The following is a 24,262-nucleotide window of genomic DNA, read 5'->3' as shown; positions in this document are numbered from 1 at the left end:
TGGAATGCACCTCTTATCATTTTGGCTGTGAATTCAGGAGGAAGCCATGCTTTCCCCGCAACTGCCATGAGCTTTCTTTATATTAGGTCTGTCCTCTGAACAGGCAAGACCCCCCCCAGGTTAAGGGTCCATCTGTCTAGCCTGGTACCATCGAATCTCTTTGGCTATGACTCTCCTGGGACAGCGTCCGTCCCAATGCCTGTGACCCCTGAAGATGCTGGACCTGCGCTTTGTATATGCAATGCATGTGCTTGGGCCTCAGGATCGTGGCCTTCGCCTCCCTCTCTCCTTTGCTCTCTTTGCTTCCGATTCCACCAGCCATCAAGAGCCCTGTGTTCTGGGACAGCGAGTGGGCAGGAGTGTGTGTGTGTGTGTGTGTGTGTGTGTGTGTAAAGTGTTCTAATGAGTTTCTGTCAGTCACCCAGACACATGATTGATGGCTCTGTGTGCAAGGATTGAGCTCTGGGGATTAAGGGTCCATGTTCTGTCAACTTCTCTGCGTTCTCTCTCCTCTCCACTGCACTTTGATATTTTTTAAAGAGAAGGCCTCTATTCCACCATCCCTCCCTGCCACACACGTTAAAATTAACTCCCTCTATGCAAATTATCTGAACAAAGATTTGGGGAGGGGGAGCTTAACCCCCCCCAATCCTAACACTTCATTATTTAATTAACAACTCCTGTCTAGAGGGGGGAAATGGAATTCATTTCTTGGCTGGAGCTGCACAGCTCTCTCTGGCATTCATCCCCCCCGCCCCCGCAGGGTGGGCTACAAGCCACCTTGTGATGGCTCAGGGCTACCTCGCTACAGCCCAAAGGGGTGGGTCATGGTGGGGGTGCTGCCCTTGTTTTATTTTGTTTTCTGCTGTTGGACATATGGTGCCTCTCAGCAGGGCTTTGGGGCTTTGGTAGGAACTGCTGGATGTGTGCAGCAGATCTCTTTAATACTAAGCGGATCCCTAGACTTGTTCGTCTGTCAATCGCTGGGCAGTGTCAGGATCTTCCAAAACAGCAAAGGGTGAGAGAGAGAAAATGTGCAAATGTCCCTTCAATGTCCTTGCTTTGTGCCACACAGAGCTGACAAGCGAGTGTTCCTTAGCAGTTATGAATTTGAACAGAATAACTTAACGGAATAAATGTGTTGGTCTTTCAGGTACCACAAGACTCTTTTTGCTGGTTTTTCTCCTTAGCAAGATGAGTCAGGCAAGGTGGGGCAGTTTCCTCTGGGGAGTGAGGTTTGGACAACCAGCCTGTGGATGTTTAAACTGGATTTTGGATGCCAGCAAAGCTTTTGTGCCATCCAGCAAGAGCTTCAGTCTTCCTGCCTCTGTCCCCCTGTCTCCTCTTTCCAAAACTCTGCAAGAGACAGCATCACTCACTCCACTCCCAGAAGAGTTGCCCTTTAATCCTGGCAGAGCTCATCATGCATAACAATGAAGGTGATGTGTGTGTGTGTGACACCATTTTGTGTGTATTTACCCAGGGACCTTTCTTGCTTTCTGGTTGTGCGTGAGCTTTTCATCTTCACCTCCAGAAAACCTCTGGCTGAAAAAGGGAGGATGAGCTAAAATGTGCCCCCCCACACACACATCACCCCCCTAAGTAGAAATGAGAGGGTGACATCATGCTTTCTGCATTAAACAGTAGAGATATTTAGTGGTGATCTCTTCTCGAATGCTGATGCTGGGTGATCACTGGAGGGGGAGGCAGGGCTGGCCTTAGACATGCTGCCACTCACAAGTGTCAATCACGGCATCCTCTGCAATTCTGGAGCTGGCCTCTAGAAGCATGTATGATTACACTGCTTCATTGCTAGCAGGTTGCCAACTAACTGGATAAATAGCTTTAACAGGAACGTGATCTGCAAAAAAATAAAAAATCATCAGGTGATGCTCTCTCCACAGTGGGGAAATCAATATTTTTGACCTGCCAATTGCTGAAGATCAAATTTGATGTTAAAGGCATAGTTGCAGAGGGTCGTTTAAAAGTTGGCAACCCTATGCCTCCAGAAACAGGGACATCGGAAGCTGCCTTATATGGAGTCAGATCCTGGGTCCATCTAGCCCAGTGTTGTCAACACTGTCTGGCAGCAAGGGCTCTCCAGGGTTTCAGGCAGGGGTCTTTCCTAGCCGAACCAGGAGATGCTCCTGGGGATTGAACCTGGGACCATCCGTATGCAAAGTGCGGGCTCTACCACTGAGCTATGGTCCTTTCCCTAGGAATTACGCTAGGGAGAGCAAGTGAAGAGGCAGGGGAGCTTCAGGAATTCCCTTCCCTTCATGAAACACAGAGACATGTTGGCCAGAAGCAAAAGCAGTGTGGGGATTGCTTCTGAGGCTCAGACAGAAAAAGGGAGGTAAGGAGGAGCCAAGCCAGGCAATAGGATCTGCTTTGTGCAGCGCTCACCTGGAGCGGGCAAGAGTCTTCTGCAGAAGGGAAACTGGGCTTTGCCCATGGGCCCAGCCACTCCACTGGAGCAGTGGGGTGGGGGAATGTCTGTGTCTCTGGGACTGACCCGGCCTGCAGCTCCTGCCCTTCTCCCTCTTCTGGCTTTGCCAACCTGCCCCGTGCCGGTGTCTCTCCTGCTCCTTTTGTTTGTCTTTCTGCCTTTCTGGCCTGCTAGTTTTTCTTACTCCCCTGACAGCCCCCACGCCAAGTTGTTTGCTGAGATCATAGCATTCTGGGTACATCGGGAAGAAGAGCTGCTTGGTATTCTGGCAGCATTCCCTCTCCCCTACGTGGAAGGTTTTTTTTTTTAAAAAAAGAACGAACTAAAAAGCAAGCAAGCCCGTGGCATCGATCTATCACACTTCCTTCTGCACAGCACCCTGAGAAGGACCTCTGCTGTTCACCGAGTGTGGTTGGCTCCCATGGAAGAGTCCCCCAAGTCCCAGATCTCTCCTCTAACAAGAAAAGAGAGTTCGACGCCGTTCCCCATCTCAAGGCCTGGGTGCGTGGGTGGGGGACTGTACAATGTAGAGACGAACAAGGGGATTCCCTGTGTGCTGTTTGCCCTCCATTGGGATGGGCATGCAGGGGACTCTCCTTGTTATGTCCCATCCCATCTCCAATTGGATAACAAGCCCCTGATTGCCTCCAGGCTGGGGGTGGGGCTTGGGGGGGTCTATGGAGGAGGCCCAGGCCTTCATGGGCCAGATGGACAACCTCCATAGGCCAGCTTAGCCCTTGGGCCAGAGGTTGCCTACTCATGATTTAGACCAAAGAAAAATTGAGGCAATCATTGGATTGGCCAGGGCACTTTCATGGCTTGTCCAGCAGCTTTGGAGCAGAGCAAGTGTGACATCCACCCCTCCATTCACCCAGGTTTTCCCCTGCATACCTAGGACAATAAGCTTCAGGAGCAGGATGTCACTGCCAAACAGCTGTACTCACTGACTTAGCTAGCCTTTTACCCAGGCACAATCAATGCCAAGTGTGTCGAACTTATCACTATTACTGTTGTTTCTAATTTCAGAAGTGGGTGCTGGCTAGGTCATGTAAACGAAAACCAAGCCGGCACCTGGATTTAACTCAGATAAAATAGAAGTTTATTCTTTACAAGATGTTGTTTTGGTGTTGTAGATGTTACTATGATTTACATAGATGTTGCTAATTAACTTAAGCCTGCCTCTAAATCCTCCCTCCCCATCCAAGATGGTGCTCCACCAAACTCCCATCCCCAAAACCAACTGGGAAAAAAACCTCTTGTCCTCACTCCCCCCTCCCCGTAGAACTAAAACAGCCAATCACGCACAAGCCCCATCCTGCCCATAGTTAATCTTTCTCACCTGTACATACATTTCCTGCAAAACTAAATACATTAATATTAATAAAATAAAGCAGATTAACATAACAAGCAGGTGAGTCTTTCATAATAGCAGGTTATTTTGTCACAGCGTGGGACTAGGTTGTATCTTCTCCCAACTCCATTGCACATTTTACAACACAGGTAAGCTTTTTTTCCAAATAAACCTGCTTTCCTGGAGGATGAGGAGCCATAGAGAGTGGTTAAATGCAGACCTTTAGTACAACACTGATGCTGGATTTATATGGGAAGGGATTTCAAAAGGGGGGAAATCTGGATTCCACAAGGATCACAATAATAATAGTAATAATACTTCTTTCATAGCCAAGGAAGTTGGGAGTTGCCCCAGCTGTGCTTCTTGTGCAGTATCAACAGCTGTGCATAGTAAACCCAAAGGGTTGCAAGCTCAGAGAAGCTTCTTGTACCTTAAAGGCTGCAGTCCTAAACATCTGGAAGTTGCTCCCTGGCCACTTCTGAATGATTACAAGGGTCCTGGTGAAGACCTTTCCAAATGTCTTGGATCAGTCCTGTGAACCCAAATATTTTGCCTAGGGGGACAGAAAGAATGGCATCTTGTTCTTGCACCATCTGAACTCTCAGGTAATAGGGTGGGCGCTTCTGAATCCCCTCCCCCCAAAGCAGAAATGTATCACCAAAAAGAGGACGCCAAATTGCATAAAAATGTGGATGTGCTAATTTATATGTATAGCTGCAAATCTAGACATAAAAGACTGGGCAGGTGATCTGTGTGCCTTGCTCAGGCGGCTGTCCTGCTGCTGTTGATGGGCAACTCCAAGGCCCAGCTCTCTGCTCTAATGGTTCTTTGTCTTGAAACCAGACTTGAACTGGACAGCCCTTCAAACAGAGGATGACTTCAAAATAGAGAGCAGTCTTCTAGCAACCTTTTAAATTGAGGTCTGCCCTTAGTGAAAGTGGGCACTTGGCCACTCTATCAGGGAAGCAGCAATACAGTCCTAGGAGGGGCCATAGTTGAGTAGTAGAATGCCTGCTTTGCATGGAGAAGGTCCCAGGTTCAATCTCCAGGAAAGGGAATCCCAGGTAAACAGGTGATGGGAAGACCTTTCTCTGTCTGGTACCCTGGAGAGCTGCTGCCAGTCAGACTAGGCAGTACTGGACCAGATGGACGAGTGGTCTGACCTTGTAGAAGGCAACTCCTAAAGTTTCCTGCCGAATCTTCCAGCAGCAACATAAAACTAAAGTAATGACACTCAAGCGTGAACCAAAGAGCAACTGGGGCACATTGGCAGTGGTGTAATGGAGCCAGGGCTCACAGGGAAGCAGCACCGACACCTTTTTAGAAGCAGGGACACTTTCGTCATCTGCCACCCTCACCCTCCAGACTTCTCTGTTCCCTCTGAGCTTAGCTGCAGCCTCACAATACCTGGGAGGAAATGAATTTTCCCAGCAACAATATAGTGTTCCCTGTTGTAATGCAAAGTATTTTGAGGTGCTTGGTCTGGAATGGGCAATTCTGTCCCATTAGCTTTACAAAAAAGCTGCTCCCTGTGGAGATGAAAACTCCTAGAAGTGGTCTGTTGATACAGATCAACCCAGCTGCCTGCATTTTTGGACTCTCCTTGGGGGCGTGGCTATGGGGACTTCACAAGGAGCGTCTGCACTCCCAAATGTACCACACACCACTGTGCATAGGTGGCAAGCCACTCATACAAAGCAGCTGGTGGTGCATAGATCATGTGGGGCAGGTGCACCACAGAGGTCAAATGCAGATATGAGTGCATCAAAATGCCCATGAACCTACGGAAGCCGTACCCCAACGCACCCCGGTAGTGGAATGAGCTCCCCAGAGAGGCGTGCCTGGTGCCTACACTGTGATGAAATGCCAGAGGAAGATCTTATTTCCCCAGGCATTTTAGTCTTTCAGTTTCTGTTGTTTTAAATCTGTTACTGTATTTTAAACGTTTGCATTGATGCTAGGTTTTATATGGGTTTTTATTTTATACTATACTTTATCATGTTGTAGTTTTATGGTTTTAATTGTTGTGAACTGCCCAGAGAGCTTCAGCTACTGGGCACTATAGAACTATAATAAATAAATAAAACAAATGGCACAATCCTAGGCCTGTTTAGACAAAAAAAAAAAAAAATCCTACAATTCTGGCTGGGGAATGCCAGGAGTTTTAGGACGTTTCTCTGTATAAACATGCACAGGGTTGTGCCCTAAATAGATAAAGCAAGCCAGTTGGCCCCTGTAGAAGGAATGCGAATGGTCCCTCTTACACCTGCAATGGGGTGAGCTGGTGCCAGCGCTGCTCCTCGTACAGCGAGATGCCAGCGCTACGGCTGGATCCATCTGCAATGCACATGGACAGGGGTGAGTTTCTCGAGACAATTCAGGGGCCGACTCAAGACCGTTTGCTGCCTGAGGTGAAGGACAAAATGGTGCCCCTCCCATCTTACAAACAGAAGCCAACTGGGCCAACAGCTGAACCTTTCTCCAGCCCTGGCAATCCACTACACCTGAAAACAGCGGGTCAGTTCAGGGGGCACAGGAGTGGCAGCAGGGGCCCACAGCTCTCTCCTCCAACAGCTGTCTCCCAGCATCTGTTGCCTGAAGGCAAGCACATCACTCTGCCTCATAGTAGGGCCGGCCCTGAGCAACAGGGCTCAACCCACCCTTTGTGAGCCAGCCTGAAGGCTGGCTGCCCTTTTGCAGAGGAGAGGGAAAGAAAACATATGGTTAGAGCTGACAGCACTCTGTTATTCCTTCCCCCTGCCATGGCCAAGGCCAAGCCACAATACGGACAAACTGTTCTAGGCCAGACCCAATGTCAGCCCTGCAGATGCTTACTCGGCCATGCATTGATATGCATGTGCTGTGCAACCAATTTGTGCAGGACTCCGCTGCTGCAGAGGCAGCCTAATTCTCCCCTCCATGCCTCCCCTTGCACACACATATGCACACTTTCCCCATTGCCCTAGGTGGGCAATTGGTATTCAGGAGGCAGTGCGTCCTCCTTCCCCACCTCCCCACCTTGATGCCTGAATGTGTTTGTCTTAATCTCGGTGTCTGTATCCAGCTCGCAGCTAATCCCAGGAGCCAGGCTGCAGAGGGCACGTGCTTGCCTTTTAATTTCATTTGAAACAGAAGCACTCCCCTTTCTCAGCTTTTTTAATTCAGGTCGGAATGCGTGGAGGAGATAAGGGACTTGGAGGCAGCCAGTGGGCTGAGGAAGGCAGCTCCCTCGTGCGCCGGAGTTATCGCGGCTCGCAGCTGCATCCGCCTGGGCGACATCTGTGAGGAGGCAGGAAGTTCCTCTTGCCAGTTCTTGAGAGAAGTGCATGTGTGTGGGGGGAAGGGGCTGATTTATTTTGTTATGGCTGTTGCTGGCCACAACTTCTTTTTCCCCTTGTTTGTTTGTTTGTTTCCAGGGATCTTCGGGGCTGAGCCAAAGCCTCTCTCTTTCTTGGAGGTCCCAGAGTTGCCAAAAGAGCTGCTGAAGCCAATGCTCCTGCCCCCTCCCCAAAATGGGCCTTCCCTCCTCTTTCCGAGGTGGGAGCTGGCTAAGTATTGGCACATCTAAAGCTGCTTCACCAGAAGTCACACCATTGGCACCTCTAACTGGCATTGTATTTGCCAGGGCTGAAGAATCAGTGGCCCTCTGGTTCAAGAGCGTTGAACCTCAGGCCTGTGGGCCAGATCAGGACTGCCTGGGTCCCACTCTAGCCCTCTGGGTTTCCCCGATGGCCATGCTCCCATCCCCTGGCCCACCCCCTTTCCCTGACCACCAACCACTGGTTTCCTGGCTTTTGTGCAGTTTTTCCTCCCTTCTAATGGGTTAAAATGCCTTTCCCAAGTTTGAGCGTGGGTAGTAAGAGCTTTTGGAGTGCTGTGTCCAGTTCTGGGTACCCCATTTCAAGAAGGACTTTGACAAGCTAGAGTGCATCCAGAAAAGAGCAACCAGGATGGTGAAGGGTCTGGAAACCAAGTCCTATGAGAAACAATTGAAAGCAATTAAGGAGAGACATGATGGCACTCTTCAAATATTTGAAATGCTGCCATGCAGAAGACAGAGCAGACTCATTCTCTGTGGCTACAGAAGGCAGGACTAGAACCAACAGGTGGTAATTGTGGGGAAGCGGATTTTGGCTAAGCTTTAGGAGAAATGTCCTAACAGTGAGAGCTGCTCAGTAGAGGAGAAGACTCTGCCTCAGGAGGTGGTGGGTTCTCCTTCACTGGAGGTATCTAAGCAGGGGCTGGATGGTCATCGGTCAAGGGTGCTGTAGCTGCACCCTGCAGTGCAGAGCCTGCCTTGAGCAGGGGGTTGGACTAGATGATATCTGAGTTCCCTTCCAACTGTATGATTCTATGACACAAAGACTTGCATTTCACACGTGTCTGGCATGCATGACATGGTCATATGGTGAGGCAGCCGATGTTCCTCCTCAAAACCTGCCTAGTTTTTTCTGATGGATTCTTCCCAAAACCTCAACTCCCACAAGACTGCTTTCCCAGCTGCTTCCACTACCATTTAATCACTAGCCTTTTGCTTTTAAAATCTATTACATGCTTATTCCACCTTTTCTCAGAGTGGCATTTTATCTTCTCAACAACCCTGTGAGGTTGGCTACATTGAGAGAGAGTGAGAGAGCGTGCGCGAGAGCAGCTTACCAAAAGTCATCCCATGAGCTTCATGGACTGGTAGGAACTGAACTGGGATTTCCCATAGCCAAATCTCATGCTCCATCATGTTGTTTCTCCTAGAAATGGGTGAGAAATGGCATTTTGTTTCAGTTCAGTTTTGATAAGAATTTACCAAAATTCCCACGTTCTCTACATTTGTGACAAAAAGAACCCAAGAGTTAAAAAAAATGTGAATGTGAGAAAAACCGAAACAGACAGATTTGTTCATCCAGGCCGGGGGCTTTGAGGGCTTGGCTCTTCCCAAACTGGTTCTGAATCCCTGCGTATTCAGCCATGTTAGTGCTGACTTAGGGCGGCCACCTCTTTTTTTCTGACAGGCTCCCTCATGTCTTCCAGCTGCATGGCAGGCGGCTATGTCATGGCCCTCTCCATGCTGAGAGGAGCTGCACCTACTGAGTTTGGCTTGCGCAGATGGGCGCAGATTTTGCTCCAGTTCATTTTTGATAAGAATTAACAAAACCTACAGAGTTCTTCAGATGCAGGAGAGAAAGAAGTTGAGCTTTAAACATTCAAATGCAGGAGAAAGCAGATTGGTCCGATTCACCCATCTCCTTCCCAGCTGCTACCCATTCCAGGTGCCAGCGCCTGGCTGCGGAGGGCCCTTGGGCAAGACACCCTCAACGGGCCCCTGCCTCAGTGAGCCCGCCCTCCCAGTGCTGCTCTTGCTCCTCATCCTGTTTCCCCTCAGTGCTGCCACGGGCTTGCCTGCCTGACAGGCAGAGAGCCAGGGAACAAGCGGGCAGGGCATCTCCTGCTTCTCCTTCTCGCCACCTCTGTTGTCTAAGCCAGGGTGAGAGGCAGGCTGCAGTGGTGAAGAGGGGGAACAATTCCGGGGGGCTCTTGTCAGTGGGCCCCTGCTGGGCTGTGGGCCCTCAGCAGGTGCCCAACCATGCCGACTCCTGACATCGGCCTGGACCATTGCCCCATCCATCTCCATTCTCCCACACAGCCTATTCTTGATGGTGGGATTTTGCTGCCTTAGTGTTTCTCCCTGGCCTTGCCAGGAGAACCATGTGGGATATCTGGCTAAGGACAGGGAAGAGGGGCAAGTAGCCTTCTTGTTTATCTCTGCCAGGCAGCAGCTCCCCTCATGGACTGCTTGCCCAGGTTCCATCATGATTCAGCGGGGTGGAACTGGTTGCAGGAGGGCCCTTCAGTGATGGGCATTTAATTAGCTCGCATTGCACTCCTAGCACCTCCCACTCCTGTGAAACAAATCAAGAGGAAGGAAGAGCAGTTCAGTCCTCCAGCCTGGCTGAAGGCAGCTCTGGGTGTGAAACCCCAGGCTGGAAGACAGCTGTATCTAGGGATGTCGGAGAATTTCTCCACGAATCTCCGGGAGGCCGAATGCCAATGCATTCGGCCCCCCGAAATTGGTGGAGAAACGGTCCGCCACCCCCCCGCCACCCCACCCCGGAATGGGACTTACCTTTGTCGAATGTCCCTGGCGGCGGCGGCTCCCGGCGGCGGTTTGGTGGCGGCGGCAGCGGCGGCGGCCAGTCTTCTGACCGGCTGCCGCCACCGCCATTTCCAAGTAAAAAACAAAACAAAACAACAAACGTGATAGGCTACGTAAAGATTTACGTAGCCTATCATGGCTAGATTTTCAAAAAACACCGCGATAGGCTACGTAAATGTTTATGTAGCCTATCACGGCTGGCTTTGAGGGGGGGAAAAAAAGCGCATATGCAAATGGCGGCGCCCATGGGTGCCGCCATTTGCGTTCCTTATTTGGGCACGTGTAGTCTACATAAACGTTTACATAGTCTATGGCGAAAATAAGGGCAACGCAAATAGACTACACGTGCCCAAATATGGAACGCAAATGGCGGCGCCCATGGGCACCGCCATTTGCGTACGCGCCTTCCCCCCCCCCCCAAAGTCAGCCATGATAGGCTACATAAACATTTACGTAGCCTATCACGGCTGACTGCAGGGACGCAAACGGCGGCAGCTATGGCCGCCGCCATTTGCATCCCGGCAGGAGATGAGATTCGCGGCTGGAGGGATGGGGCGCCTCCCACCCCGCCCAGAATTTCGGGGGGAGGGATGGAGCGCCTCCCCCCCACCGCGAAGCAAGCTGCGGGATCAGGTAAGGGACTTTCATCCATCCCTAGCTGTATCAACCCCAGTCTGGGCAAGGAACGCTTTGGTGCCTGCAGAAACAAAGGGAAGGGGTGTGTGCAGGAAAGCAACACGAGAAAGGAATGCTGACTTGAAATGTGGGAGCCCCCAAATCCCACAACGAGCCCTAGAGAAGGGAATGCCCCGGACGGGCACCCTGTGAGATTGCGGCAGTCCATATGTATTTCATAGGGCTGTCACCTGATTAAAGAAATCTTAGCTGATTAATTGTATTCATTTTAGTTAACTGAATTGGCATGTGGGTAAAACAATAGTTTCAATGGCCATGGTGGCTGGTGTTGGGGGGAGGATATTGGGATCCGTAGTCCACACTTCTGGAGGGCGCCAGGTTGGGGAAAGCTGGTTTATATGCTTCTAACATTTATGCACCACCCTTCATAATAAATGTCCCAGGGTAGTTTACAGTACAAATACAAATTAAAACAATAAAACACAAGCAAAAACAACTGCAGATACAAAAAAGAACCATCAGCAGTACTAAAACCATGGAAGAACAACAGGGTGAGCTATGCAATGAACCCCACCAATGTTTCAAAAGAATATAGGTGGTAGTTTAAAATCCTAGGAGTTTAGAACGGTGTTTGCACAGCACTTGAAAGCAAAGTTTTTGCATGACACCTACAGTAAAAGAGGTCCCAGGCATCTGTCTTTGAGGAGGGAGCTCTATAACCCACAGGGTCCCCAGCAAAGGGCTTCAGTTGAGTCCTTAATAATCCCCAGGAACATACTGATAGGGGAGTTGGCATTCCTTAAGGTACCTGTTGTAGGTGTGTTGTCTCTTCTTGGCCCGGCAGCGATGATGCCAAGGGCAGGCATCTTTGGGCACCTGATGAGGGCTCACCCCCCAGCACTTATAAGACCCCCCTGCACTTGCTCCTCTTTTTCACCTGCTTGTTCACATGCCTCTTGCTCTGACCCAGACAACAGTGGTGGTGGTGAGAAGGAGGAGCAGGAGATGCCGCAGCGTCCTGGCTCCCTGGCTCTCTGCCTGCCAAGCAAGCCAGGAGGAGCCATGCAGGGGAGGCAGAGAAGTTGGTGACAAATGACAATGGCGGTGAGAATGTAGACTCATGGGGGAGGCATTGAGGGTGTCTTGCAAGGGTTCCTCAAACATCTGGAGCTGGGCCTGGTGTTTGTTTGTTTAATTTATATCTCCCCCCTTTCTGCCCAAAAGTGGCACTCAAGGTGGCTAACAATAAAATCCAGATTAAAAACAAAATCTTAATTGAGACATGACACAAAAACAAATAAATAAAAACACAACAATAAAAGAAATGAGCAGTACCCATCTATTAAAAAAGCCCCTTCAGCAAGAAACCAGCTCTATGAATAAAAATGCCTTTGCCTTCCAGCAGAAGGACAACGGAGAGAGGACCAACCAAGCTTCCCTCGGCGGGGAGTTCCAGAGCCTGGGAGCAGCCCCCAAGAAGGCCCTCCGTGGCATTGGCCCTGTGCTTGAAATGCCTGCTGATCTGTGGTCAGAACCTCGCATGGACCGCTGGGCTTTTGTCTGCCCCTGGTGAGTCACTTTTGTGAATGGAACAGACCGGAGGCCCTGCGGGAAGCGAGCCAATGTTGTGGCCTGGCCTTGGCCACCTGCACCATTTCCAAGTTCCCAGGCTAAAAACAGGGCTTTGTTATCAGTGGCCGAGGGGCCGCCTGGCCTGTTTGAGTCGACTTCCTTTTCCCCAGCCCCACCCCGCCTGCGCCGGTGCTCTGGGAGATAACAGGCTTCCCGCCTGCCGTAGCCAGGGTGAAGGGTGGGCCAGGGCGGAATGTCATGTTGCCGAGGGCCACGAGGAGATTGGGAAGTGTACGGAGCTCCTGCACACATTTCCCTTGCCAGCATCCAAACAACATCTCGCTTCCCCTGAGTATTCACTTACAGCAATCTCTGACTGCCCCAAGTGTCGGCAAGGGAGCTGCCCTCCCAGTGCGCACGCGTGTGTTGAGCTCCAGAATGGCTTATCTTTCCTAGCCCTCAGCATGCAACTGGGAACCAGGAGGTAGGTACATTGCTACCACCACAGGGCACTTCTGGGGAAAGGGGATGGAAGTGGGGGTCCCTAGGAGGTGAGATTGGAGCAGGAATTGAAGACTGGCCACACTATTGGCCATAGCTCAACAGTAGCACAGAGGCTTCATGTCAGCTTTCCCCAAACTGGTGCCTTCCAGATCTGTTGGACTGCAACTCCCATCATCCCCAGCCAGCATGGCCAATGGCTATGCTGGCTTGGGATGGTGGGAGTTGCAGTCCAACACATCTGGTGGGTACGACCTCAACAATCTGTTGCCCTCTAGATGTTTTGCACTACAGCTCCCAGTATTCTTGTCCATTGGCCATGCTGGCTGTGGATGATGGGATTTGCAACCCAACACATCCTGAGGGCATCAGGTTGGGAAAGGCTGCATTGCCTGCAGGCAGCCCCAGAGCAGATCCGAAGCACCTCTTCTACTTGAAAATCCCAACTCCTCCCTCCAGGATCCCGTCAGACCAGGACCTCGGAGAGACCTGTTCAGAAAGAAGGCTTGGAATCCACTGAAGTGCCATGGAAGACCAGGAGGAACTGGCAGCAGAACAGAGGCAGCCCTGAGGCCGCCTGGCCACCCCCGTCCCCAATACCCCCCTTGAACCTGTCCTGACTCAAACCCTGCTTCATTCCTTGCTTTGCCTCCCTTTCCCCCACAGGCATCCAGAGCAATGGTGGCAGCAGATCCGGTGGCAAAGGTAGAGCCCCCAGAGGAGCACCTGTCTGGCTGCTGGCTGCCTCTGTCTCCAGGAGACGGTTCAGGAGTAAAGAGCTCAGACCCAGCTGTGAACAATGAACCAGCAGAGGACCAGGGAGAACAGGAGTTGGCAGTAGGTATATAAAGTCCCAGCTGCAACTGCTGAAGCAGGAAGTGAGGTAGCTGCCAGCATGTATATAAACCATTGATCTCCTCTCCCAGACTGTTGATGGGTTAACAATGCCCTGTGAGCCATTGCCCCAGCTGCATGCTCAGGAGGTTCAGTCGAGGGCACATCTAGCCTACCATTCCTGCAAGGAGCCCAGAGCACCAGATATGGAGTTGTTATTATGTAGTTTAATTGTCACAACAGCCCTGTAAGGTAGGTAGGTTGAGCAACTGGCCCAAGATCACCCTGTAAACTTTGCTGCTGAGTGGAATTTTGAACCTAGGCATCCCAGGTCCAGATCCAACAAGCCACACTGGCCCTTTCCAAGCTTGAGTGCCCAAACAGATAAGATACAGGCTTGCAACCTATTTCTGCCACTCTGAGGGCATGGGCTTTTCAGTCCCCCAAAGGCAAGTGCTTCCTCACATACTGCTGTGGCTGCCTTTGGCTTTGCTTCTCCTTCCAATCCGTCCACATATTTAGCTGCTGAGGAGCTATGTCCAGGCGGTGGAGCCTCCTGCTTGGCTCTGACTCCTGCATGTCAACCCCCGGCTGCCATACACACCCCTTTGGAAAATAGGCACATCTCCCACCTGCTCTGCCAGGATCTGCCCCTTCAGCCCTGCCGTGCGCTGTGTTTGCTGTGATCGGCTCGCTTTCGACTGACACCTGTCCACCTTGCTGGAACACAACATCCTTCTGCCCCGAAAGACTGTTTGATATTCGGGATGAGTCAACAGATTGTCCCCGGGTGTGTCAACAAAGTAGACAGCTCTGATGTTTAGCAGGGAAGGATAGGATGGGTGTGTGTGTGTGTGTGTGTATGTATGTATGTAACAGCCTTCCCCAAACTTGTGCCCTCCATCTGTGTGGGGCAGCAGTTCAGCACACCTGGAAGGCACCAAGTTGGTGAAGGTTGGTGTAGAATCAGAGCTAATCACTTCCGCGACCTCCAGCATTTTACAGACAACAGCAGGGATGCCTGAGGACTGACACAGGCTCTTGTTTTGGATTGTGGGGCAACGTTCCAAGCATGCCCTCCTGACATGCGTGCACAGGAGCCTGGGAAAATGAGGCAGCAGGACTACAGGAGGACACCCAGGGAGTTCTAGGGAGCAAGTGCAGCAACGTGTCTTCTGCATTTTGCATGGGTGCGTTTGACATGGGTGGGCGGTGCCCTGCTAGCCCCAATAGTAGGACCGCGTCTGCCATGGCCTCCGACATTTTCCAGTAACAAAACAGGGACGCTTGCGGACTTTGGGGAGGGATCGTAGTTCACTGGTAAAACACCCACTCTGCATGCAGACAATCCCTGGTTCAGTTCTTGGAGGCATCTGGAGTTAAAACAATCGCATGAAGGAGGTGAAAGGCAAATCCTCCTTCTCTCTCTCTCTCTCCCTGCCCGAGATGCTGGAGAGTTGCTGCCAGTCACAGCAGACCAAGGGTGGGGAGCCCTTTTCATCTCAAGAGCCAAATTCTATTTCAGGGAAGCTCTTGGGGGCTGCGTTCCAGTGGTGGGTGGGGCCAAAGCCAAAGGGAGCAGGGCCAAAAATACCCCCAAATACCTGCACATTTTAGCTGAAAGTGCTTCCTCCCATTGACTAAGTCTTAGGAGATGATTTTCAACGTTTTAGAAATGGGGAAAAACTGGAGAAAAGCTAGGAAACCACCAAAATGATCACTGGTTGGGGGAAAGGGGGATTAGGCCAGGGAAAGGGGGATGGATTTCTGAGTAACCTTAGAGAGCCAGATTGGGGCTCAGGAGGGCAGCATATGGCCCCCGGGGCCTGAGGTTCCCTACCCGAGTAGACAATACTGGGTTAGACAGACCAAGGAAGCCTCCAATGTTCCTAATTGTACAGTCCTTACTCCCTGCTTCTCCCCTCCAAGGACTACTGCCTGAGTCACCTCCAACATTGATAGCATCACTTCTCTCCTTGCTGTATCTGGAGTCTGGAATAGGCTTTCCTGCAGTGGCCCATTTACGTATCCCAAAATGGGCCACTGCAGTCTTCCTTAAAAAAATTTAAGTGCACGTTTCCTCAGAACAGACCTCAGTGTGCATCGAATTGTGCCTGTGGTGAAACAGGACGTGTTGGCTCGCCTCCCTTTCATCTTAGAGGAATTATTGATTTTATTTATTTACATCATTTGTATACCATCCAATTAACAGGGTCCTCTGCGCGGTGAAGCTAAAAAACATAAAAAGAACCAAGAAAGCCCGAAACAACAATAAAAAAACCGGAATAAATCCAACCACAATACAAACTAACTAAATAAATAAAACCAGCAACAGCATAATAATAACATGGTGAAGCTAAAACACCAAAGATCTTCAAGGGTGCAATCCTATGCGGGTTTAGACAGAAATAAAGTCCTACAACTCCCAGCAATCCCCAACCAGCCATGATGTTAAAACAATCTTAAAACATCTGGGAAATTTTATTTTAAAAATCTTTAATGAAAAGACCATAACATAGGCACTAGATGAGATTCTTGGTGAAAGTTATTCCACAACTGGGGAGCCACCACTGAAAAGGTCTTCTCTGGTAACCACCTGTCGCACCTCATTTGAAAGGAGCGTCCTGAGAAGTGTAAACCTGGCTGTGATAAGGTAGCCATTTACACATCACCAAATAGGAGACACAGATTTGCATAAAATTTGTATTTCTCCATTTATATGTATAGATGCAAATTTAGAAATAATTACTATGTTTTAAACACAAAGACAGTCCATCTCCCCACAGCAGGGAAGACTGGCCAGGTGATCTATCTGTATGCCTGCTCAGTTCAGGTGCGCACTGTTGGTGAACAACTTCACAGCTCCTGTTCTCCCTTCTTATGGCTCCTGTTTTATATGCTGGACTTGGACTGGACAGCCCTGCAAATAGAGGATGCCTTCAAACAGGCAACTGTCCTCCAACAGCCCCTCAAATAGAGGCCTGTCATCTATAAACTAAGATACCTGGCTGCTCTACGCTGCACTCTTCCTTTGGAGTAAGTTCCCTAGAACCCAGTGGACTTATTTCTCCCCAAATGACAAAAATAGATGTAGGTCAGGGGTAGGCAGCCTGGTGCCCTGCGGATGTTTTAGACCACAACTCCCATCAGCCCCAGCCAGCATGGCCAATGTCCAGGGATTCTGGGAGTTGTAGTCCAAAACATCTGGAGGGCACCAGATTGCCTCCTGCTGGTGTCGCTGTTGTTTTAAGGGCCAGGTTCGAGAAAAGAGGGCCTGGGCCTGGTGGTACATAGGGCTGGTGGGAAGAGATGTACTTCTCTGCCCTTGTTTGCTCGCACCGCGAGCGCCTCACCACTGATAGCTGATCTGCAGCCCCCTCTGGCCCCGCGAGTCCCCAGGTGGTCTGCGGTGCCTCCGCAGCAGGGGAGCCAGCGGCGACTGTGGACCTGCGCTGGGTGCCCTTCCGGGCCCTGCGCAGTGTCAGCGCCCCGGAGGTGCGACTTCTGCAGCCCCTGCTCGTCCCCGCCTGGGCCCAGGTGCGCCCCTGCAAAAGGCGGATCGCCAAAGGCCGGGCCCCGGCTAGGCAGTCCGCGTGAGCCTTGTGCCAGGCAGGAATGCCACCGAAGCCGCTCCCCGCGCCGCTGCGCCTCCGTGCAGGGGAGAAGAGGGTTTCTTCCCGCAGGATTTCTTCCTCTTCCGGCAGCTGCCGAGGGCGCAGGAGCGCTGCCACGAAGGGGGGAGGAAGCTGGCCGCCTGGCGCCCGGAGCGCGCCGGTGCTGGAAGGCTGGGCCCCAAGGCGCCCGGCTGCTTCTCGCCCGGGGCGCGGCCCGTCGCGGGAGGGGAAGGCGACGCAGCTGCGCCGCGGCGACAGCGCAGCGAGGGGCAGCTGCGCCCCCTCCTCGCCGACAGGAACCATCTGTGCCGGAGGCCGGGCCGGCGCGGCCTGGCCCCGCCCGGCCTGACTGTCCCGAACCGCTTCCCCTTCGCGCTTCCCCAGACGTGCGAGCCAGGCCCGCGCCGCGGCAGGCCCGCCAGGACCCGGGCCCTCGAGGGCGCGGCGAGGGGCTGCAGGGCGGCCTCCTCGTCCGCGCCCGCCGCCGGAGGCAGCGCCCCGGAGCTGCGTCGTGGCGGCAGGCACGGCGTGAGCGCGGGGCTGCGGCGGGACGTCGGGCCGCGGGCCACGCCTGCGGCCGAGGCGCGGCACAGCGCCCGTCCCGGGAGACGCTCGGGTCCGCGCTCCCTCGCGCAAGCTGCGCAGCGGGAGCCAAGACCCGCCCAGAGGCAGCCGCTGCTCCGCGGCCCGCCGGCCGGTTCGTCTTTCCTTCCAGCCCTCGCCCCGGTGCCTCTCGGCTCCTCCTGCGCCCCCGAGGCGCCCTTCGTGCACCGCGGGTTGATCGCGGGCGTGGCGGTGCTTCGGGGCTCCTCTGCATCCGCGGCAGGGCCTCGCGGAGGCCGCCCCTGGATGCGAGTGGCGAGGCATCTCCGCGGAGCAGGCGGGGACAGTGCGGAGCCCGCTGTGCGCTGCCTGCCCGCTTCGCATGCTGGCGGGGCTCATGTCGAACCCTCGACAGCAGATTGCAGAATATCCGTGTGCGCACACGCACACGCACACACACGGAAATCCCAACCATACACTTGGCTCAGGAACGCCTTGCCCAGGGCGGCCAGCTTGGCCCCCTCTCTGCTGGCCTTCCTTGGGCGGGGAGAACGGGAAAGCCGTTTTTGTGAAGGCCTTTGGCATGTAAGCTGGTGCGTTGCAGAAGGGTTTTTTAAATTAGTTGAGGGCTGTCTATTTCTTTTATTGTGTTTTTAATTTATTTTTGCGCTATGTTTTAATTAAGATTTTGTTTTTAATTTGGATTTTATTGTTAACATCCTTCAACACCACTTTTTTTATTTTCTTTCTTTGGTGGAAAGGCAGGATAGAAATTAAATATATTAATGTGTTTTTAAAGCCTATCTTTAACCCATTAGTGCATTGCAGAGAAAATATTTTTAGCAAGCGTGGAGTGGAGTCTTACGCTATGAGCCCTGGGGCAGGGCTCTTCAGGGGGCAGCTGGGATGTTGTAATCATATCCCCCCTTTTCATCTGTGGAACACTGGAGGAGGTGCTGAGCCACACCTGGGAAGACATGAGACAACAGGGCTTCTTCCAGGCACATGTTGAGTTCTGCTGCCACCCCTCTAAACAGCCCCCCCCCCGATTCTTCTCTCTTTTAGCCTTGAATTATATCCTGTATCATCATGAGTGAATGCACACTCTCAGTGTGCAGAGTGAAAAGGAGTGAGTGGTCAGTGGCTGGTCAGTGCTAACAGGAATGTACTCTGCATATGATCAGAGGCACTCTCTTCTGCACATGCTTGCCCTGTTTTAGCAATGTTCTGTCCTTCTTCCCCCAGGCTTCCTGCTCCCTGCCTGCCAGTTCCATCAACATGGATGGAGTAGGGAGAGTGGCAGGGAGGGAAAGAGAAGAAGTGACTTGTTGGAAAGAGAAGTGAATGGCTGGAGGAAATCCACATTATAAATACAGCTGTGCGCTCTCTGCAGGGCTCCCTGTAGTACATCATACTGGCCCAGACAGAACAATAGCCTGACCTGGTTGAAGAGGGTTTCCTGTGTTTTGAGTTCTACGTTTGGGGTAGTCTTGCCATCACGAGCCCCCAGCAGCTCTGTGAATTTAAACCTCATGTTGCGCTCCTCTTGGAACAGTGACACAAAGGACCCATGGTTTTTGCACCAGTTCACAACTTCTTGCAGAGACAAAGGGGCAGGAGGGAAAATGGCATCAAACGGCACCTCCTGTTCTCAGCCCCAACCTCTGGCTTGCCTCCCCCACATCCTCAGAGAGCGTGATGCCTTTGCTGCATTTTGCTCTCGACAGTCACGGTGGCAGTCAGCAGGGCCCTTTTCAGGTGTGGCACCTCCCCTGTGGGATGCCTTCTAGGGGAAAGTTCTCTGTGCTCCTTCTGCTTCCCTGATCTGCCCTGCAAGATCCAGTTCATTCCCCTCAGCACTAGGACCCCAGACGCTGCCTTAGGTCGTGTCAGAGGATGTGTCCATCAAGTCAAGCATGGTCTACTCTGATTGGCAGCGGAGGGTGGTGGCTCCAGTGCCAGTGGGTCATTGTATCTAGCTCCTTTAGAGTTCTGAGTGGCTCTGACTGAAACCCAGAGCAGGTTCAATGCCCCACTGATTTCAGAGCCACCAGCCTCCCCTGCTGACTGGTGACAACTCTGCAATCTCGGGCTCAGACGGGTCTCTCCCATCACCTGCTCCCTGGGCAACTCCTAACTGGTGGTGCTGTGGATGGAACTGGGAACCTTCTGCATGCAAAACAGGGGCTCTGCCACCGAGCTTCAGTCTGTCCCCATTCTGTTTCCCAGGACAGGCCAGCCTGATTCTGCAGGGGGGTGCACAAATGGGCCCTGTGGGGGTGAGAGCGCCCCGCATGGTTTGCTCCAGCATCCCGTTCGTAGGGCAATACCATCCTGGAGCACAGAATCTCCCCTTTCAGTTAGCATGGCTGTCAGCCGCTCTTGGTCTGCCTCTGCCTTCCTCGCGCCCTCCCTTTCTGTTGCCATGCTGCCGCCACATCCTAGGGCAACGGGGCCGCCGCCTGTGCCTGCCCCGCAGCCTCCCTCGAGTGCAGTCATGACGCAAGGGGCCCGACGCAGGCCGGCAGCTGGGGTGAGGCACCGCTGCTCTGTGTGGCCACCTGCAGCAGCTTGCACTGCCTCAGTAGACATGAATTTCCATGCTGGTCTATCCCACACCTGCCTGCGCTTCCCCCCCAGATGCCCATTGCATATGCACCGGTGCCTCATGTGCAAGAGAAATCTGGCACGGTGTCCACACATGATATACCCTGGCTGTTATTTTAGGGTGGGGAATCCCCCCCCCCAGTCCACTGTAGTTTCATTATGAACAAGAGGAGAACCGATTGTGTTGCTCTTGGCAGGGCAGAAAACCCCTGTTGAGCTCAGAGGAGCAGCAGCAGCTCTCACATCCTCTTCCACAAATCGGGCCCAGAGAGGGAACAGAGTGGAAAGGGACCCCCCCCCCCAACAGCTGCTGGCCATTTCAGTTCTCTCAGCATCTCACAGGGTGGATCCATGCCTTAGTCAACCGAGAACGGAGCATTTCTCTTGGACAAGGCTGCTGTTTTCTGGAATGTGTTAATAAACAGGTCAGTTGGGATGGTTCCACAAGATCACAGGAACATCAGAAGCTGCCATCTACAGAGCCAGTCCAACCTTCCGCATGCAAAGCAGAGCCACAGCCCTTCACTAGACAAATGTTGGCCCTCCAGTTACATGTTGGTACCATCCAGACAGGGCCAGCTGAAGACATTTGGTTGCAGAGCAGCAAAATGGCACTTATCCACCCACAGGCCCACCCAGGCCAACGTGCATAGTATCCAAAACCAGTCAAGTGATTTTGGTACGTGAGGCAGAAAATCCCATAAGCACCTTTCCTCATCCACGACAGTAGAAATATGACAATAACAAAGTAAATAACATAACAATTGCTGCCCTTTTAAAACATCCCAAATCTGCCTGAGCAACTGCCTCACCTGGCTCTTGGGCTGGGTGCAGGGCGTCTCTGGTATGGATTTAGAGCAGTACACCATGGAAACTTCTGCAATGCCAGAAGATGATGGTGTTTTCCTGTGGCCATAATTGGAACCTCTAGTTCAGATGATCTCCACGTCCCAAGAACATCCCATGCATCCCACCCACCTGCCTGTGAAAGGTGGACATAGCAAGCTGACTTAGATGGAGTTGGACCATTGGTTTGCCCAGCCCAGTCCTGACCGACAGCAGGTCTCCGAAGTCTCAGGCCAAGAGCAGTTCCCCCCTCCCCACCCTCAGTCTCCTCAGCTGTTTTTAGCCAGAGATGCTGTGGTCTGTGGACCTTGATGTAGGGTTTATCTGTTTGCTGCCATGTCCACTCCCAAGCTGCTGGCGGAGTATGGAAGCAAAGTCAATGATCGGCATAAAATGTGTCTTTGTTAACAGCCATGGAGGACATTGAAGGTCACCTATCAAACATCTTGAAGCTTGACAGTGTTTTTATATATGAAGGTGCAGAGTCTGGTCATTGGTCCATCTATTCCAGATTTCCAGTGCTCCCCCCAGTGTTCTCCTCTTACCTACCTGGTTAAGTTTTGGGCTAGCCACAGCCATCCATGTCCTGGTAACCTTCAGGACTGACTAGTGTAATGTGTGATTGGGCCTGCCCTTGAAGACTGCCCCCAAACTATAGTCAGTTCGAAACACACAGCTGCTGGGCAATGAACCAAGACTGGTCATTGGGAACACTTCTCCAAAAAGATCTTCGCTGGCTTCTGGCCTTTTCCCGAGTGCAGTTCAAAATGTTGGTACTTCCCTTTGCAGTTCTGTATCAGGTGTGCAGAACCTCAGGGCCACGGGCCAAATCCAGCCTGCCTGAGGTCTTAATCTGGCCCTCTGGAGTTCCCCACATGGACCCACCTCGTCCCCTGGCCCCGCCCCTTTCCCCCAACCACCAATTGTTTGGTGGTTTCCTGGCTTTTGCACAGTTTTCCCCACATTCTAAAAGGTTGAAACGCCCCTCCAAAGGCTGAGTGACTGGCTGTCAGAGCTTAAGCTAAAATAGATTCATATTTTCTGGTGGTTTGGGCTCTGATCCTTTTGCCTTTCACCCCACCTGCCACTGGGATGCAGCCCCTGAGAGCCTCTCCAAAGCTGAATTCAGCCCTCAGGCTGAGAGAGGTTCAACGCCTCTGCCCTACATGATTTGGGACCTGGATACATAAGGCAGCATTTTCTCCCACATCAACCTGCCATAGGTTGCCTTTGGATGCTCTCTTCTGGGCGCCACCACACAAATACTCTTACAGGTGCCCCCACCAACTGAGGTGGGCAGGCAGCGAGCAGGAAAGGTACATTTTTGGCAGCTGCATCCTTTTTGTGGAATTCCTTTCTCTGGGGGGTTCACCTGGCACCAACTTTGTTGTCTTTTGTCACCAGATTAAATTTTTAAAAACCTCCCAGGTTTTCAAAGTTTGATTGTTTTAACAGCTGTGTTTATTATTGCTGATTTATCATTCTTGTATTTGATGATATCGTGGTTTTATGGTTATGTCATGCACCCTGGAAACATCATTGAAAGGTGGTATATAAGGCCTTAAACATGAATGGATGCATAAAGTACATTTTAGGTGCCACTATTTCACTTGTCTGTGTGTGTTTTCCAAAGTGCAGCTTTGAAATGTTATTGCTCTATTGCTTTATTGTTTTATATGTGCTCTGCTGTCCAGTGCATTTCACTGATCGTGTGTTTTGTTCAGTTTTAAATGCTATTTGCTATGTTTTTTTGGAAGCTGCCTTGTAAATTTCTTTGAAATGGACGGGATATAAACATTTTACATAAATGACTGGAATTCCCCCCCCCCAAAAAAAAAACTGTGCATGTAGGCTGTATTCACACTTTTGCCTGAACACCTGGAGGCCAGGGCTGGGAACAGCTGGTACGCTGCTGAACTTTTCTCTCCACATGTTTGAAAAGGGCCTCTGAGTCAGGATGATGGTCTGCCTAGTCCAACAAAGTCCCCTTGTCTCTGGCAGCATTTCCACCAGGTCTTGGATAAAGCCCCCACCCCTGGCCACCCCTGACAATGACCTCTTGAGTTCCTTAAAAAGAGGTGCCACCCCTGGGACCTTTTGCATACCAAGCCCGTGTGTTGCTCCCCCTCTGAACATGGTTATATCTGAGCTCCAACTCCTACCTGTTTAAACAGATGACATGACCACTGCCAACCTGTATGTGCAATGCAAGGAAGGCGCCAGCGAAGAAACCCACATAGGCAGGCGGAACAAACACACAAACAGAAGCAGTTCTGGGTTGTTTTTATGGTTCTTCTAACCCCCCAGATCAGGAGGGAAGCAAGCATTTCCTGGGGGTCTTTACAAAGTGGTGGCCATGGGTACCGATGTGGCCGCAAATGCCTCTCTTGGTGCCTGTCAGGCTTCCTGGCCCTCCAGTTTTTTGTTTTATTTCTTATGATTTGTCTGAGTTATTTTTTAACTGGGAGGTTGCCATGCAAAGTGCTGCCCTCCAGGGCCACCTTTATTTGTGTTTTGGAGCTCTGACCCCACCTCTGCCTTGCACTTAGGTTCTTGGCAAGTCTCTTTTCATTTTGTTTCACCAGTTTGCCTTCTAGGAAATGAGTGTTTTGTGACCAGCCATGCCCACTCTAGCAGCCATTTTATGAATGGGCAAGACACCCCCATGACGGCCATTTTGTTAGAGTGCCCATGAAAATCTCTCAAAATTCCATGTGTACCCACTGACCCACCTGCACCCCATGGGACAGAACAGGAGATGAAGGGGTGATCAGAAAAGGATGGGTTGCAGGAGGCAAGGGCGGGAGGCATAGGAATGATGGGTGTTGCAGTCCAACTCATCTGTAGGGCACCATGTTGAGGAAGGCTGCCCTAACCTCATTGCTACTTTCAAATGTGTCCTCCCTTGATTGTGAATGGATCTCACTGGAGAAAAGGAGATTGCCCTGGAGCAAACTTGCAACTTCAGGCTTTCTACACACCACTGCTTGAGGTTAAAAATGAGAGTTTAAGCTTCCAAATTTGCCATAATAAATGTTCTTGGTTTTCCTCAAGCATATCATTTGCAGTAGTTACCCTGTTTTTTTTTTAATTTGTTCCCAGTGTAGAATCAAAAACAGCCCTCCAGTGGGCACCAGTATAAAGACAAGCATACATCTGGC

At 51.6% G+C, this 24,262-nt stretch overlaps 1 protein-coding gene across 5 annotated transcripts; it reads left to right on the top strand.

The window, feature by feature from the left end:
- The first annotated feature begins 6,903 nt into the window (after window positions 1-6,903).
- Window positions 6,904-22,704, top strand: LOC146338775 (uncharacterized). 5 transcript variants are annotated; one of them, XM_084812766.1, is made up of 4 exons: window positions 6,904-7,081; window positions 11,987-12,153; window positions 13,324-13,494; window positions 18,894-18,979. In XM_084812766.1, exons 1-3 carry the CDS (start codon window positions 6,972-6,974, stop codon window positions 13,458-13,460), a joined length of 414 nt encoding a protein of 137 aa, XP_084668892.1. In that variant the 5' UTR covers window positions 6,904-6,971; the 3' UTR covers window positions 13,461-13,494; window positions 18,894-18,979. The 5 variants fall into 5 exon arrangements, 3 of the variants coding, with proteins under 3 accessions (XP_084668892.1, XP_084668891.1, XP_084668893.1); XM_084812765.1 differs by lacking the exon at window positions 18,894-18,979 and having other exon boundaries at window positions 13,324-13,577; XM_084812767.1 differs by lacking the exons at window positions 6,904-7,081; window positions 18,894-18,979 and adding an exon at window positions 10,435-10,581 and having other exon boundaries at window positions 13,324-13,577.
- Window positions 22,705-24,262: the final 1,558 nt, after the last annotated feature.

This window comes from Heloderma suspectum, chromosome 8, assembly GCF_057233095.1.
Source record: "Heloderma suspectum isolate Gila_16-S chromosome 8, 16-S_ref, whole genome shotgun sequence".
Taxonomy (NCBI): Eukaryota; Metazoa; Chordata; class Lepidosauria; order Squamata; family Helodermatidae; genus Heloderma; species Heloderma suspectum.
The sequence above is the reverse complement of the archived record's forward strand: the minus strand, read 5'-3'. Positions and strand labels throughout refer to the sequence as shown.